At 38.0% G+C, this 17,639-nt stretch overlaps 2 protein-coding genes across 2 annotated transcripts; one reads left to right on the forward strand and one right to left on the reverse strand.

Moving 5' to 3' along the window:
• Positions 1-1,448: 1,448 nt before the first annotated feature.
• Positions 1,449-9,417, reverse strand: pmm2 (phosphomannomutase 2). The gene is made up of 8 exons (XM_053332920.1): positions 9,086-9,417; positions 7,137-7,248; positions 6,759-6,835; positions 6,465-6,556; positions 6,194-6,293; positions 4,951-5,026; positions 4,702-4,817; positions 1,449-2,771 (listed from the first exon to the last, which is right to left on the reverse strand). The coding sequence occupies exons 1-8, from the start codon at positions 9,146-9,148 to the stop codon at positions 2,667-2,669; spliced, it is 741 nt and encodes a 246-aa protein (XP_053188895.1). The 5' UTR covers positions 9,149-9,417; the 3' UTR covers positions 1,449-2,666.
• Positions 9,418-14,067: 4,650 nt separating this feature from the next.
• On the forward strand, positions 14,068-16,937 carry hmgb2a (high mobility group box 2a). Its single transcript, XM_053332932.1, has 5 exons — positions 14,068-14,159; positions 15,005-15,164; positions 15,673-15,821; positions 15,933-16,107; positions 16,242-16,937. Exons 2-5 carry the CDS (start codon positions 15,018-15,020, stop codon positions 16,413-16,415), a joined length of 645 nt encoding a protein of 214 aa, XP_053188907.1. The 5' UTR covers positions 14,068-14,159; positions 15,005-15,017; the 3' UTR covers positions 16,416-16,937.
• The last annotated feature ends 702 nt before the right edge of the window (positions 16,938-17,639 follow it).

The raw sequence follows: 17,639 nt of genomic DNA on the forward strand, positions 1-17,639 counted from the left end.
TCTCCAATGTCTCAAGATGACTCTGTGTGAATTTGAAGTGGATGGGAAGAAAACTCTAGGAGTAGTGCATTCAAATATGATGCCACATTTTGCATTAAAATCAATATTTTGATTCAAAATGGCCGACTTCCTGTTGGTGTTAGGGTATGTGTCCAAGAGACTTTTTGGTGCGTCTTGACATGATGAACATGTGTACCAAGTTACGTTTCTCTATGTCAATCTGTCACGAGGGGCTCGCTTTTATTGATTTTGTAGGGGGCGCTAGAGAGCCATTTTGTCACGCCCATTTGTGCAAACCATAAAATATCGAAATTTTCGCCGGGTCTGGCTTGCGTGCAAACTTTGGTGAGTATCGGGGCACGTTCAGGGGGGCAAAAAGGCCGTCGTCGTGCAAGAAAAAGAAAAATAATAATAATCTTGACAGATACAATAGGGCTTCGCGCTGGTCAGCGCTCGGGCCCTAATAATAATCCGGACAGATACAATAGGGCTTCGCGCTGGTCAGCGCTCGGGCCCTAATAATCATGGCAAAAACAATAGGGCTTCGCGCTGGTCAGCGCTCGGGCCCTAATAATAATCATGGCAAAAACAATAGGGCTTCGCGCTGGTCAGCGCTCGGGCCCTAATAATCCGGACAGATACAATAGGGCTTCGCGCTGGTCAGCGCTCGGGCCCTAATAAAAGCATAAATGCTACACAGAGCTAGCACGCTGCACACATCACTTCATCAGATCATGTTTTCCCTCAGATGAGTGAGATGATCAGCTGGTTCACCAGGCTTTACACATGTCAAATATATTACAAATATGTCGCAACAGATTTACAAACAGACGAAGAAGACGTCAACAAATAACTTCTGGGTCACGGAAAGTGGAAAAATCAAATATCAAAAACAAATTCGGACCAGGGGCCGGGGCCATTTTTTTGACCTGAGCCTTAAATAAAAGGTCTAAAAACAGAGCGTATAAGTTAATTTTTTGTATCAAATTCATAAACAAATAATGAAATAACAACCAATTTTTTGATTTTGGATTCTCAAATGAACGAATGATACACGGACCCAAAATACTGTATGTTTGAAGTCATTGTGAAATATTGCTGCGGTATATAGTTTGTCCACCAGGGGGCACTAGCCTATCAGTTATTTTTTACAGTCATGGCCAAAAATATAGACACCCCTGCACTTCAGTCAGATAATCTGTCTGTTTTTATTCACATGAAATAAACATGTGAATACCAAAACATTTGTAATTGAAATGATATTCTGGGAGAGGTTGGGTATTATCTGACATATATTTTTGGCTATGACTGTACTTGTTTAAAAGTGGCACATGCCCTGGTCACAGTTCTTAAATAATTAAATGGTTTGCTTGTGTTATGTTTATTATTTATGTAATATATGTTATGTAAGTAAAAGTAGAAGCACCAAGTAGACACAAGACAACATACATTGTTCCCTTCTTTTATTTCTCACAGTTCTAATCCTTTACAGCAGAATACAAGGGGATTCTTCATTTAAGGTTTTTAGTGCCATATATTGGGAACATTACTTATTATATTATTATAGCCTACATTCTATAACATTTAAGGAGCGATAATATAAATAACCATTTATGTTTTGTATTATTATAAAAAGGGAAATTCATCACCAAGATCAAGTTGTTTTTGTTCTACACCTCTTTACTCTGAAATTCTTCAACCTGTAGCTTTTTTCCTCACCTTACATTAGTCCAATAACTGGTGATTTTACTTCTCTTAATGAACTTCCAGAACACCAGAGTGATTGAGCCTAAAGTGCTGACAGTTCATCAAAGCTTCTAATATGTGTTCTTAAACATCTGGCTAGGGATTCCAGTTTGTTCGGATCAAACTGAGCAGTGACGGTAAACATAGATGAACCAAGGCAAGAGTGAAACCTAGAAAAGATTTTATAAATTTGCTCAGGGACAACAACAAAAAAACACAAACAAAAAAAGAAAAAAAAAATCAAACTAACACTGGCATGACTTTCCTCGAAGCTTCCACTCTATGAATTACAGTTCAAAATCACATCTGTAATGCTCAATCAAAGCTTATGAGAGGCACACTGGGTCACTTGGAAGCTCAGGATTAGTTAGAAAAGTATTGATATCAATTCCATGGCGTGACAGTACCAAGCTTTTTTTTTTAAGGCCATGTACAAATATGCTGAATTTCCAGTTAAGTGATTGAAGAACATGATGGTCAGACTCACATGAGGATTAAAAAAGAGAAAAAAACTGCATTTTATATCTCTGGCAGCTATGTTGGCAAAAGGTTTTGACTCAACCTTTACCATGAGGTAATGCTGAAATAAAAATTAAAAAAGTTATGAAACAATGTTGTAGATTGGCCACAAAGAATATCCAAAAAAAAAATAAAAAATCCACGTTTACTATCACACTTAAAGCCATAACATTCCTCATTCAAAACCCCATTAAGAAAACCCACAATTCTATCTCTCCATTTATCAGTGACTTGGCATTATCACAGACTCATTGGCTCTTCCTGCATTAAATTTATTCTTTTCGTAATGAAACCTCAAGATTAGATCCTCGCAGATGAAAACGTCCTCCAAAATAAAAGTCTGTCGTCTCTGTTTTGGACAAAGGTGATGGGAACGTACAGTTACAGTTGCAGCTTCTGGCTCATGAGAAGAAAAGCTGCTGACAAAGCTGTTTTGTGTCTTCTGGGCTGGAGACTTCGTGGCCGATGGTCCGAGGGTCATCGTAGATTTCGTAGTCGTTTCCTCCCTAAAAACACACACAAAACCCACAGACGCACAATAGTCGTAAATCATTTGACAGATGTTTTCTTCTCACAGGCTTTGTACTTTCTGCAGATATGACTTTCTAAACATGTCATTCTGCTGAATTCAGTTTTTGTCTCCGACCTACAAATATCCCATAATGACACGTTGGTAATAAACTGCTTATTTTCACTGGCAGACACACTGAAACTCTACTGTGTGTGGTCATGTACTGTGTGTAACTAAAGCGGCCTCTCAATAGGAGAGGATTTTGGTGGCAGCAGGTTTTATAGCTTCACATTTTATCTGCTTCTCTATTCTTTTTTTTGTTGGAAAAAAGGAAGAAAGAAAGAAAATGGAGGAATTTACAGGAAGTTACAAAATAAGTTTCATAAGAGTATTCAACATCGTTCCTGGCATTTCAACCAACCACATCATGGCTGAACTGGCCCCTCCAAAAAAAGTCTCAGATGGGTGTTTTGAGGTGAGAAGCCTGCATACTGTATGTGTGAAGAGACTGTCAGTCTGCTGTATGCACTGCTAACTGCTGCTGTGGATTGAGAGGACAATGGGAACATGTTTTACAATGGTGAAGGCATTCAGCTCCAGCTCAGACTGCTGCTCTATCAGTGTGGTGAGACGGCTTCTAAAGCAGCACAGCATGCAGGCTTTCATTGATCTGGAGTGTCACCTCATGGAACTAGTGATGCACTGATTGTGAAATTCTGAGCCAATACAGATGCCAATTTTTAAAGTAAGAGTTTGCCGACATATACCAATACAGATTTTTTAGACAAGGATGTTATTATGTTTTGTTGTGTTATTTATTCCACGGGGAAAAAAGAAATCACGGAAACTCAATTGTTTTAAATGAATTCAGCCCAGTGCTACACTTACTGTTACTGTTACTACTACTGCCTGAGTCTGACCAGACTGTAATAACCAGAACACTGGCCACTGATTTGTATCTTATTTACAGATAGGCCGATGTTAGTCAACAAGGAACAACAAGGAAGGCAGATACCGATATTTGGCTGATATATCAGTGCATCCCTACATGGAACAACATGCAGCACCTCATTAAAATAAAAAACACTTATACCTTCTTCTTAAACATCCAGACATCTACTTGTAATTGCTTTCTATAACTGTATTAGATTTGATCTGTTTTTTTGCTGTTGTTTTCCTTGTCTGTCTTTTGTCCGATGTCATTGTAAATGAGGGTCACTATAAATAAAGGTTGTCACTACGTAACCTTTAACTCACAAATGACACACCCTGATTTGAAAAAAAAAACAATATCCAAAAATTACAAAATATATGTAAAAGTTTAAACAAGTATAAAACATCAGTAATGAGCAGGGTGGAAACGCCTGGGTGTCAAACGTCTATTCTGTTCTATTAAAAAAAAACAGGGAGTGTACCTTTAACCCACAATGAGAAAACCTATAGTACATACATATGAAACTGAAGCAAACATCTAACCACTTCACACATCAGCTGCAACTCTGACTATGACTACACTACACCAGCTTAATCTAAAAAACACTGTTTGGATATGAAAACAACATGAGTCAGCTACATTTTCATATTGAAACTTGAGGCAGGTGTTTTCAGAGTGAGTTCACACCATGGCCACATTTGAAAAACACATCTTGTTCTCTCCATGATGACTCTCTGTTCACATTAATTGCTGTTTTTGAACCAAAACAGAGATTTTCAATGGACAGACAGCCAATACTAAGAGAAAAAGATGAGTGATTAAACCTTAGTGTCAGTATAGTGTATAGATATCAGCTAGAGTGGCATCCAGCTGGGTTCTCTGTCTGATCTTTTCAACCCAGCAGTTCTACTGATATTCTGCCTTTCATTGAATTTACATGCAGGATCTACAGCAGTCGTCGGCATCATTGTGCAGCAGTTAGCATACTCACGGGTTTGGTCTTGTCGCCAAAGAAGTGAATAGTTGAGTAGTTGTCCTTCTCAACAATCCCCAGACAGTATCTCTTATCCCAACCATCAGGGAAGACGTCAAAGCTGATCTGCCCCCCTGCACAGAGACAAAGACAAGAGTATTTACATCATAGTGAGAGAGAAACAGCCACAACTGAGCTGCTTAAAGCACATCAGTACTCAATGTAAACACAAAGGCTGTATAATTGTAATAAATGCAGTTGACTCACCAATTGAGAAAGACAATCCTTTTCCTTTGAACTCCTCCTTTAATACAGACACAAACTTCTCTCTGATTTTTTCTGTCTGTTGGGACCAAAAACAAGAATGGGAAATAAGTTCTGTACTGTTGCCTCAGTTAAAGAGATATATCATGTTTGTCCTGTTAAACAAAGCTTCTTTTAGGCTGCAGTGGGATCACCAAAAGCAAGAAAAATACCAGTTTACATGTAATTACACTCACAATCTTGTTTGAGAGTGAAAGATGCATTAGTTGATTTTTTGGCCAGATGGGGGCAGTAGAACAAGCTGAAAACAATATATTCATATGATAGATTCTCGCATTATAAATAAAAACGGCTCAAACTCAGGTATGACATCATTCCAAGCTCCGACCTCCAACTTCTGAGGTAAATGGAACACAGCAAGAGCAACATGAGCATTGCACTGCAAAAAATAGAATCTAACTAAGACTAAATATCTTAAATCAAGGCAAAATGTGCTTCTCACCAGGCCGTTTTTGTCTAAGAGCATTTCACTCGCTTAATTATCTTAATGCGGTATTATAACTAGTTATTGAGATTTTATTACTGGTTATGAGTAAGTTCTTGCTTAAAATGAGGATAACCATAACTCTCTAGGTGTTATATTAACACTGACAAGTGCAAAACCTCTTTGTCAAAGTCAGAATGTCTTATTTCAAGCATCTTATCCTTTTAATCTCTTAACATATGAATACTAGGCCAGATAAACACTAGTTTTAAAGACATTTGTGGAGTTTAAGATATATTTACTTGTTATAAAAAAATTCACCAAGTCAGATTTTCCTGTTCTGTTGGCAGATCATTTTGCTTATTTATTTTCTTGTTTTTTTAAGCTGAGTTTTTGCAGTGTGTGAGTTGTGTTTCAGGCCTCTTCAAGAGTATAAGTCCAATATTCATTTTAAAACACTACATACTTATGTTCCCTAGCTAGTTGCTATTTTGTACGTGTTCGTAGTGTAAAGCTGATAACGACTTAGCCTCAGCTGAAAATGAGGTTGATGAGAGCCATGAGACTCAACCAAAACAATTAACTTCTGAGCGGTACAACAAAACAATGAGCTGAAAGACGCTGAGTCATGCCAAAGCGATGAGGGGAACTTTGGAGTCAGGACACACTTTCCCATTCACATAAATGAGAAAGTGTGGCCAAACTTTTGACTGGTATATATTATAAAAATATGGAATAATGCAGCTTTTAGTGATGCGCTACCTTGTCCAGCTCATAGAACTCCTTCCTCTCCTCATGCGTACAGCTGCGTCCAATAGGGGAGACGTTCAACATGCCGTTACGAAACTCAATGAATGTCCCCCTGTAAAGCAATCAATCAAAACGTTATTTCATATAGGTAAAGTTGTTCAAAAGTAGTTCAAAGTGAGAGTTTAATAAAAGCTAGACTAAAACTAGGTTCAAAACCATGATACACTTCAGTCACTGTGAGGCTCAACAGGATCACTAACAGCCAGTTCTTTTAAGTCCGTACCTCTTCTTGGGTAGTTTGATCTTGGCCATGTAGTTGAGACAGAAGTTGATGAAATCTTGTAGGAGTTCTTCTCCCATGTGGGCCTGGATGGACTGAAAAAAACAAACCCCAACAAAGATGAAGTTCATTTCCTGGTGCCTGTAACATGAGGCAACATCATATTTAGAGTATCTGTGATCATAAAACCAAGATTCTAGGAGGGAAAATGATCTTCCTCTGTTAAATGAGGACTTTCCACAATAAAGGCTTGAGAGCATTAACCTAAAAAAGGCGTTTTTAGTCTTTAAATCTTACCTGAACAGAGACTAACTGTCCGTTCTTATAGGCCACGAGACCATTCTCAGCAAACACATAGTCCACTCTCTGGATCACTGTACACACAGACACACAGAGGAAGAAATGATCAAGCTTATCTAATGCTAAAGCAGTTATTGTTGGAGGTACTGGTCAGAGTTATGGCAGCTCTTAATGCTAAGTAGAAAAAAGCTGAGTCAAAACAGACTCTATAATGGTGATCCCACACACATTTCAGTTTCAGCATTTAAACTGGTGTAAAACATCAGAAATACATGTTTGAAATGCACAGAGCTGACTTCCTCCAGCAGCTTTTCACAGCAAAAGCCTTCTGGAAAAAGAATCGTGCATGTCTTCGGTTGTGATTTCGTGTCTCACCGTCATCTCCCAGCTGCTCTTGGATCTTGACGAGGTCCGAGCCCCCCACCACTCCGACTCGAACCCGAGTTTTCAGCTTCTGGATAAACTCGGCCATGTCTGGAGTCGCGGGCTGAAAACACACACACACGCAATTTACATTTACTGACATGATAGGACAAGATAGTGATAGCAACAAGACTTAATCGAGGCCTGTAAGAGATATGATGAGACCACAACCAACAACAGGAAGAGATATCTGATAGAGTCAACACGAGTTATAACTGTCTTTATTATTAGCAGATTATTTAGCAGTGCATGTATCTCAGTCATTCTCCATGTCCTCTGTTGTATTTTATTCTTGTGATTACAACTTCTTGTATCTTTTGTGGTCGTTTTATTGTATTATTTTGAGCAGTTATTGCACTTTAGGTTACCTGCTCTGTCTGTTGCACATGAGCACACTCACTAAACCCTCTAATGATGTCATTCTCTATTCTACTACATACTCAAAAACAGAAGTTAAATTAATTAATTAATTAATTATTTGACATGGACATCACAATGTGGGACAATGACTAATGTGGGACAGCTAGGCTCCAGTGGATTTATTTCTTTTTCTATTCAGTAATTTTAAAGAGGTAGCTAGTGTATGTGTAAGTTATATTGTTTAACATTACAAGTGAACATTTAGGTTACTGGTTTTTTTAACCTATTTGACGCAGAAAGCAAAATAACATGTAGGCCAACAAAATTAAATGATCAAATATGGGTACACGCATTTCAGAAAGTTTGGGCAGATAAGGCTGCTTTGTATTCTAAGCCTAAAAAATAGTGACCCAGATTACAAAATCTACAAATTCTGGAACCATTTGACACAATGAACATTAATATATGTGCCATTTTCCTTCTGATTTAACAAGGAAGCATGTCAGGGATTCCATAATGATATCAGGTGTTGATATAATGTATTGGATTCATATTTAAATATGATGAACCACTTCACTTGACATAAAAACAGGCAGGTCTATACAGAGCAATGTTGTTTCTCTTTTAGCCATGATTTGACACCTTAAACAGAGAACACTGATTGTGAAGTGGTGACATTACCGAATGTACATTCATGGCTAGCAGTGACTGGGTTTCAGTCTATAATGAACTGCAACAGCGTAATAGGAGAAGGTCTAATAGTTACATAAACTCTTCTGTGCCATCAATCTGTCAGTTGCAGATTGATTTAAGATTTTATTTATTCTTTATTTTATTAAATTGTATTGCATTGCATATTTCTAGCAAAGTGTCTTTTCTTTAGAAAAACGTTGGCATGTCAGTTTAACTGGGCTATAATTAGCACATAGATACATCAGATCATATTTCTGACACTGGCGGAGCTGGTTCAACCTGTTAGCAAAATGCTAGTGGAAGCTTACGGAAACACTGTTAGCATTAGCGTAATTTGTTGACTTAGAAATATGTGTTTGAATTAAGATAGTAACTAAATCGACTATTCATGCAGAATGTTTGCAATTTATTGGCAACGTTGAATATCTCCAACAAACTAACACTAAAAACTACTAAAAATAAAATAAACTACATTGGTCCGTCAGCCTTGACGTTCCGCCACACACTTCCTGTTACTTGAAGAAACGTAGCAAACAATCATGGAGAAAAGCTGATAATGTTCCACTAATGCTCACATGATAGCTCTTTATTAAACATGGCTCTAACTGTAGTTTAACTAAGACACAGGGACACAAGCTGGCTAATGTCATGTATCGTGTTAAGGCACGCGTTTCTGTGGAACACATTTTGTTCTCGGAAGAACAACGATAACAACGTGGAACCGGATGTTTAACTGACTACCAGCTAGTCATGTGTTCGTATGAATGAAGTTTTTTCTCTCTCTCTCTCTCTCTCTCTCTCTGCTTGTCTCTCTCTCACTCGCATGCACGCGCACATTTATTATCTACCTGTCTCGCGGCCGTGAGCGTGCCGTCCACATCAAAGAGGCAGAGCGTGCTGGTGTCCACCATCTTGTCTGTACAGATAAACTTGAGTGTGTCTCTTTAATAACATATAAAGCACTGTGCCACAGCTCCTTCTTCTATAACGTGTAGTAAACCTGCCTTAACTCAACCGCTCTGACGTTTACAAATGGACTGCAGACGTAACCATGACGCTACGTTACGCTTCTTCTTCTTTGTGTTATAATGGCGGGCGGTAAACCGTAGTGAAAGACGTATACCGCCACCATGTTGCACTGGAGTGTAGAGTCAACATATATCGTCACAGCTTATAACAGCGGCCTACATTGTGTGAGCTGAGGACACGGTGGGTGTTAGAGCAACAGGAACAGCTGCTTCCTGACGCTAGAGTACTGAAAGAGTCATGGGAGCATTTGGTAAGCCTCTCAAGTCTCTTCTCGCTCTGCTTAATGGTCGTCATTGCGCTTCGCAGGAGTGCTTCCCGACATTTTCGACTTGAAACAAATGGCTTTTTACGACCCCTCATCACAACTTATGGCCTTTGTCGACATGAGCTGTTAACAGTCTGACTATAATATAGACTTTTCCCTCAAAACAGTTTGGTTTGAATTACCAGGCCTATAGAGGATATAGTATAATATTATGCTCATAAGTATATACATATAGAAAGTATTTGATAAGGGGAAAGCAACATTTAAAGAACAAAAATGTACTTAATTAGAATTGTTCTTTCTTTATTACAGCTTTAAAGAAGTAGTTCTAGGACATACATCTCTTTCTGAGCATTAGATGAGCAGATTGACATTTGTACTTACAGTACTGTGCACAAGTCTTAGTCCACCACCATCATTCAAACAGAAAATACAGGAAATATGTACACAAAATTTGACATTAATTATTATTTTTTGAGGTTCTATTCTATTTAGGTTTAAGAGAGTCAGGTTCCTGCTATTGCTCAAGTGTAAGGAGGTCACACTAAATACTTGCCACTTAAGCCAAATGTGTATGTATTTTTTTAAATACATACACATTTTCTGTATTTTCTGGTTTTATCCTATTAAAGAAACTGATAAATAATTATATATGATCATTATAGCATTGCTAAAACAATAAGTCTAATGGTGGCCTAAGACTTGTGCACAGTACTGTATATCTGCAGACTATAAGCAAAGTGATGAGGGACTTTGAGGTGTGTCTGCTCAAAAAGATAATGTGGAAATGTCAGATTTTTAACTGATTTTGACAGATTTTCCTGTTATTTACAGATAATGGGGCCCGAAGACGCACAGTCCTCTCTGACAAGTCTTTCTGTTTGTATGATGGTGGTGGCCTAAGACTTGTGCACAGTGCTGTATATCATGCTTTCCTAGTCTTTTTGACCACTCAGTGCTTTTACACTACATGTCACATTCACCCATTCATACACTGATGACAGGGGCTACCACACAAGGGCCAACCGGCCTATCAGGAAGGAGACATTCACTCCTACATTCATACACTGTTGGCACAGCTGTGGTTAAGTATCTTGCCCAAGGACACATGGACATGTGGGCTGGAGGAGCCGGGAATCGAATCACTGTTCTTCTGATTGATGATCGGCAGCTCTACCTGCTGAACCACAGCTGTCTTAACTCTGCTACATCTTTGTTTTATGAATGTGAGTTATCTGTGTTTGCTGTTTTTATATGCCTTGATGGTTGTAAATGTATCTTAAAACTAAAAAACAAAACCAACATGTTACTGTTTTACTGTTACACTGAAAACACTCCCATGTAAAACAAGATTGCAGATTGGAACTAAAGTCACTTAAATGTTACACATATAAACGTATAGATGTATTTATGGACAGAATCTAAGGTTACAATTAAGATGAAAAAGGACAATCTACATGTTCATGTATTTGTTCTGTGCTCCACTCTGGTATGCTTTCTATTATCATCTTCATCCATCGCCATACTAAGAGAATTCCTGACAGAAGCTCATACCATTTATACCAACTTACTGAATAAAGTGAGCCAATGCAGGGTGTTGGCATCGTGCACCATTCCTGGCACAACAGAGGATTCAGAAAGCCACACAGTTTAAAATGCTTCCTGATGATAAGGTATGGTATGAATATTATGATCTTCTTAGCTTCATGTTACACTTTAATGACTGTTCCAAGGAAAGAACATAACGTGTGATTTGACAGCAGTTGTCCAAGTGTTTCCAGTTGAAGTTGGACAGTTCCAAGGTGGATCAGCAAAGAAACTGTACACACTATCCAGAGTTCTCCACAAATAGTAAGAACTGACCTGTAAGCTACTGTGGAAACTATAAAAACTGTAATTGTTACCATGCTGCAGACACTTCACTGCACTTACCAAAATGACACCTTGACCATGTCTAGTCTATACATGCAGCTGTGAATCAGCTTTCTCAACAGTGAACATTATTAAAGGTCAATACAGTTCAAGACCGACCAATCATCCCTTACACACATGTCTTCCACTATCATTCCCAGCCATCAAATGACAGAGTTAAATATTTATGTTTTCATCCATAAGTCATTAAGCTTTCTTTTGTTTGAGAATATGTGCTTGTCAGATTTAGTCAGAATACCTGTTTTGCCCAAACATACGGTTTATTTATTATAAGCATTTTTGTAATGCAATATTGATGCATTTCATATTTAGCAATAAATAATAAAATAATGATGTCCAATTGGAGCACTGGCTCTTGCCTTGCTCAACTTTAATGTCACATCATTGTGTTTTTACGGTTTGAGAATTAGAGATCTACGTTGATCTACAGTGCTGTAACAACATTTGCTGAACCTTTAACTTGTTCTATTAATTCCATTGTTGTCTAATAAGTGACTGAAATCATGGGTAATGATCTAATGATGTCTAATGATCATCCTCAATATTGTGAGTAAAGCCATGTAGGTTTAAATCTCATATTGTCATGCTCTACCACACACAGCACATTTTCTTGCATTGAGGTAGAAAAGAGCATTTATGTCCTGGAAAGGTTTCATGCTTGTGGACAGAAGCCTATAAGCTTCTTATAACCAGCAGAGATAGAGGAGCATTAATTTTTTGAGATATAGGTCAAATTATATTCTATGACTGTCTACTGGACAATTGAATAAAAATGGCATGAGATATGAATATGCATACATACACTTAGATTCTCATTTTAATTGCACAAGTTTTCCTTTAGCAGTCATTAAAGCTCTATCCCCATCCAGCCCCATTACACTGCATAGATTATGTTCTGTAGCCAAGTGCTTCCCTACATTTTTGGCTTGAAACTATTTATAGTCTTGAAACTCTACAGGTTTATCTTGGGACCCTTTGAGGTTCTAGGCTTTAAGGTTGGGAACCACTGCTGTGACCTACATCTTTGACAAGGGTGAAAAAAGATATGATGCAGGATTTAAACCAGTATGAACGATGGAGCTACACCCAGTTACAAAAACATAGAAAGATATTGTTTTAACTATGTGATAGCTTCATGTTTATATAGTTTGGCTATAATTTGTTCCTCCATGTACAGTTAGGGGGGGATTAAGGTTGTTGTATTGAGTCAGAGCGCTCAACAACAACAACCATTTGTCCAAACAAAGGGTGAAACATATTGTATATTTGCCCCCCCCCCCCCCCCCCACACACACACACACACACACCCTCAATAACCCAGATATATAAGCCATTATGCATGGATGATGTAAAGACAACAGATGAAGTCCAATATTCCACCAGCTAAGATAGATCAATCTCCATCTACTCTAACTGCTCAGCTTGATTTAAGAATTCAAGTTTCTTATTTACATCAATCTTACACTAAATGAGTCCAAAGTCCCATCAACCCTAAGACACCATTCTAGAAAAGTGGTTAAAAGATAACCAGTGTGGACTTGATGCAGTATATGGGAAAGCATCAGACCTGTGCATGGAGATGTTGAAGAAACTGCACACATGAATTACATCTAAAGCTATTTTCAGAATTTATAGCTATGTTTTTAATTAGGCAACTGTTATAATCTTACAGAGGAGCAATCTGATGAACATGAATCTTCAAAGTGTGAAGTTTAATTTAATTTAGCTATAGCTATATTTATAGTCTTCTGCATACTTAGCCTATGAAGTTTTCATTTGGTGTGGAACCTTTAACCAATTAGAACTAATACTCAATTTGATAGTGTTCATGTAGTAGCATTCATATTTGTGAACTGTTATACTCTCCCTCTCTCTCTATGAGAAAATATAGTGGCAAGAAGAACATCTAATTATGGCCAAATATCTGATTGTGAAATCTGGATCTCTTCATGTGAGTATCTTACTGAGTTACAACACAGCCTTATTACTTAATTACCTTATAGCAGGCATTGATTCATTTCACATAGTCACAATATATTAGATTTGAACTTGTATTTTATAAAGAAAAGCTAATTCCATAAATCTTTTCTGGCCAATCAACAAAGCAGATTTTTACCTTTTTTAAAATATATATTTCATTTGTATTGGTTTGCATACATAATAACACAGGGCAGACGAGATATAAACGTTGGGGGCGGGGGGAGTACAATTTAAAAAAAAAACTATAAATAAATGTGAGTTAAGAGTTGTCTCTTGGTACTGTAGATTGTTTATTAAAACGACAAAATAAACGCTCTTACAGTTGCTGCTACCTACATTTCTCGAGTGCAGCAAACAAACGGTTAAAATGTGTAAAATGAGCCACAGTATACAGCTACACATAAACATAGTTTTGAGTCCAAGCAAACAAAGGGGTTTTCGCGCCGTGTGTTTAAAACCCCAACTCAACCAATCACTGTGCAGACAAGTCATACAAACTTGAGGTCTTCGTGTCACATAACGTGACCAATCACAGCGGTGGGAATTTGTCATGTGCCTGCATTCAAATCTAAAAGATTATATCTGACCAATCCGCTGAGAGCGGGGAGGAGTTGTGGAAGTACTTCTAGTCAAGTTAGTTAGGCTTTGCAGTCGGTAACAAAACAGTTGAGCTTTCTTCCTCATTCAGTCGTTTCCACTCGTTCAGCTGGGAACAGGTAAGAGTTCGCCATGTTGGGCGTTAAATTTAAAGAATTTTGTTATTTAAATATAACTGTGTTTTCTTTTGTTATGTGGTGTGAAGTCTATGAGAGCTACATCGCGTATTTGTGCATATTTGCGGACTAAAGTCTATTTATATAATATTATTAGAAATTGTTTATGTCTTATATCATAATGTTACCGTAAAGTGTGTTTATGAAGAAATCCGTTTGATATCTGCTTGTTAATACGACGAACACCGAGGTTTTGGCTGTTGTCCGGTGGTCTAACCTTAGGCAGCCCGTCCGCTGCTGTTAGTGCGCAACATGCAGTTCAAACGCCATTTGGTTAGCGTTAGCTTAGCATTGCTACATGACTGCAGCTCCGACGCGCTCAAGTTTGAACTAGGCCAACTAAATACACGGTTGGTTCGGATTCATTGGCGTGGCTGGTAGTTCCCCACGCAATGGCATAACACAAGTCTTGTGAAAGTTAAGTCACTGTCTATTAAGTCACTTTGTTCATTAAGTTTGGGCGCAGTTTAGTTTAGGCGGGAAGATACAAAATGGAGTCGTGTCTTTTTGTCCCAGTAAGGCAGAAATCCGATTAGAGCCTTAAAACACCCTTGGGCGTCAGCTTGCTCTGTTTGTTACAATAATGTTGGTCGAATTAGTCGAACGACGACTTATGTGTGAATATTTGCTTGGGTTGAATTGACTTAACATAACGTTAAGTATACATTCAGGTTGGAATATTGTATTAAGTTAAGGTTATTGTGCATTTGCGAGTTTCCAGCTATACACAGACGTTATGTAAGTAGTGTCAGGGTTGTTTAATGCAATACTTTTTCTATTGTTTTTAGATAAATCGCAACCATGACCAAGGACCCAAATAAGCCGAGGGGTAAGACTTCATCTTACGCGTTCTTTGTGGCAACCTGCCGCGAGGAGCACAAAAAGAAACACCCAGGGACCAGTGTGGGCTTCGCTGAGTTCTCCAAGAAATGCTCTGAAAGATGGAAGGTAAGTTGGCGTTAATAAAAATAAATTTGTATACATTTTTAAAATAAAATAAAAATTAATATAAATTATATATTATAATATATATATTTTTAAGGTATACAATTTTAGTTATAAATAAAAATACATTTTAGTTATTTATGCATTTATTTATTATACAAATTTATTTGCATTTGAAATGCTTGAGATTTGCATCATAATTATTATATATAATATATATATTCATATTCTCATATCACAGTAATTTACCTCAAATTTAGTTAAATGGAGCAAATCAGGACCAAGGTCCCAGGTGTACTGAAGTGTGTAAAATTTGAAAGATTGTGTAATTGAAGTTGCTCAACAGCTGTTGGCAAAAGGACTCCATTTTGTTTTCTTAAAAATGGAAGAATGGCTACATGAGTTATTAAAGTATAATAAGATGTTGATCTCTGAAGCATAAAAACAAACAGGCATATTAAAACAAATCATATTTTTATGAAAGGCACTTTGTTTTCTTTGTGTTTTGTAGACCATGTCAGCCAAGGAAAAGGTGAAGTTTGAAGATATGGCGAAGACCGACAAGGTCCGGTATGACAGAGAGATGAAAACATACATTCCTCCTAAGGGCGCCAAGAAGGGCAAGAAGAAGAAGGACCCCAACGCCCCAAAAAGGCCACCGTAAGCTCCGTCCATAATGCACATTTAAAAAAAACCAAAAGTAGCGTGCTCCTGTGTGCACAAACATGATCTGTTGCTTTACAACTTTAACACACCTGTCTTCCCCTCCAGCTCTGCCTTCTTCGTCTTCTGCTCTGACCACCGCCCAAGGATCAAGGAGGAGCACCCAGGTATCTCCATCGGTGACATCGCCAAGAAGCTTGGCGAGCTGTGGTCCACACAGGGTTCTAAAGACAAGGCTCCTTATGAGGCGAAGGCAGCCAAACTGAAGGAAAAATACGAGAAGGTATGTACATGTTTTTATTAAAGTGCATCCTCTTCACATCCTCTTGTGGTATATTTTGTGTGTTTATTGATAGACTTGTGGAATGTTAGATGAATGGTTGTATTAAGTTTAAATGATTGAATGTATCTTTGCAGGATGTCGCTGCCTACAGAGCTAAGAGTGGTATGGGGAAGAGCGACGCTGGGAAGAAGGGTGGACCTGGCAGGCCCGCTGCCAAGAAAGCAGAACCAGTTGATGATGACGACGACGATGATGACGATGACGATGAGGAGGAAGACGATGACGACGACGATGAGGATGATGACTAATTGGTTTATGTGTTAAGGATGTGAAGTTTGCAATGCATTGTTCAGCTAAACTCCTGTTTGTTTTTTGTGTGGATGATTCCAACAGTATAGCCTGCTGTCCCTGTTGGTCTGCCTCTGTAGGATCAGACCTATATTCCTTTTCAAATTCAGGGATTTAGTTTTTATTTTCTCACTTAGTCCCCCCCTATAAAGACAGTCTTTCTGCTAAACTGATGGTTTGTCACATCTTAGCGCCTCTTTGCTATGTAAGTGGGCACTCTTATGGATTTTCTGTACCAAACTGATATTACAGTGGACTAAAAACATCTGTGCAGGCAATGTACAGCAGCAAATCAGTCAAGTTTTAAAGAATTTATTTGTTTCTGGAAGCACTGCTTATGTTCTGTTCAGTGGTGCTGTTTCTTCAGTCATTTTACCACCGGGATTTATCTGTAGTTTAAAATGTTTGCAGCCATTTTTAATGTGGAACTTTCATGTAGAACGAATTTTTTTTTGTAATAAAATTTTGTATATTGATTATAACTGTGTGGATTGTCAATAAATTGGTTGCTTGAAGTGTAAGGATTTTATAATGGGAAAGCACAGAATCTGCTAGTTAATACTTTATCTTCAGTGTGACTGAAAAGACATTGTAGAATCCTAATGTACAAAAACCACTAACAGATCTGGTTAGCAGTCTAATGCTAATGATATGCTCCTTAGGGTCTTTCTGATGTCATAAAAATGGCAATACTCATTTTAAAGCCAGTTTCAGGCTGTGTCTACATGACATGTATGCATGTGACTAAAGTGCACACATGCAGGCTTAGTATGGTTTAGTGTAGTCTGCTTTGTCAAACAGGCTTCAGTAACACTCTAGGCTAGGCACCCAAAGAGCATACAGCTGAAGCCTCTGAAGTGACTAACATTTGTAATGAAAGGGATCAGTGTAACACCCCTCTGAGAAACATTCATGAAGAAGACATGTGACCATTACCAACTTTGGCATTCACTGCTAGAGGCACATCATCTCATCTGTCTGTACATGTAGGTTATGGTAAACCTAGTTTATTCAAACAGCTGATTTAGCTTGTTTGCTTAAGGTTAGCTGTTCACTTGAACTGAAGAATGATGACCTGTATATTGATAAGAGGGCATGCAGTGGTATATGGTTACTTGATTAAGTGTCATGTTCTATTAATCTTTGTATTAATGGATAAATATTCATTTAAACTTATAACTTTA

The sequence above is a fragment of the Scomber japonicus genome, chromosome 2 (assembly GCF_027409825.1).
Source record: "Scomber japonicus isolate fScoJap1 chromosome 2, fScoJap1.pri, whole genome shotgun sequence".
Taxonomy (NCBI): Eukaryota; Metazoa; Chordata; class Actinopteri; order Scombriformes; family Scombridae; genus Scomber; species Scomber japonicus.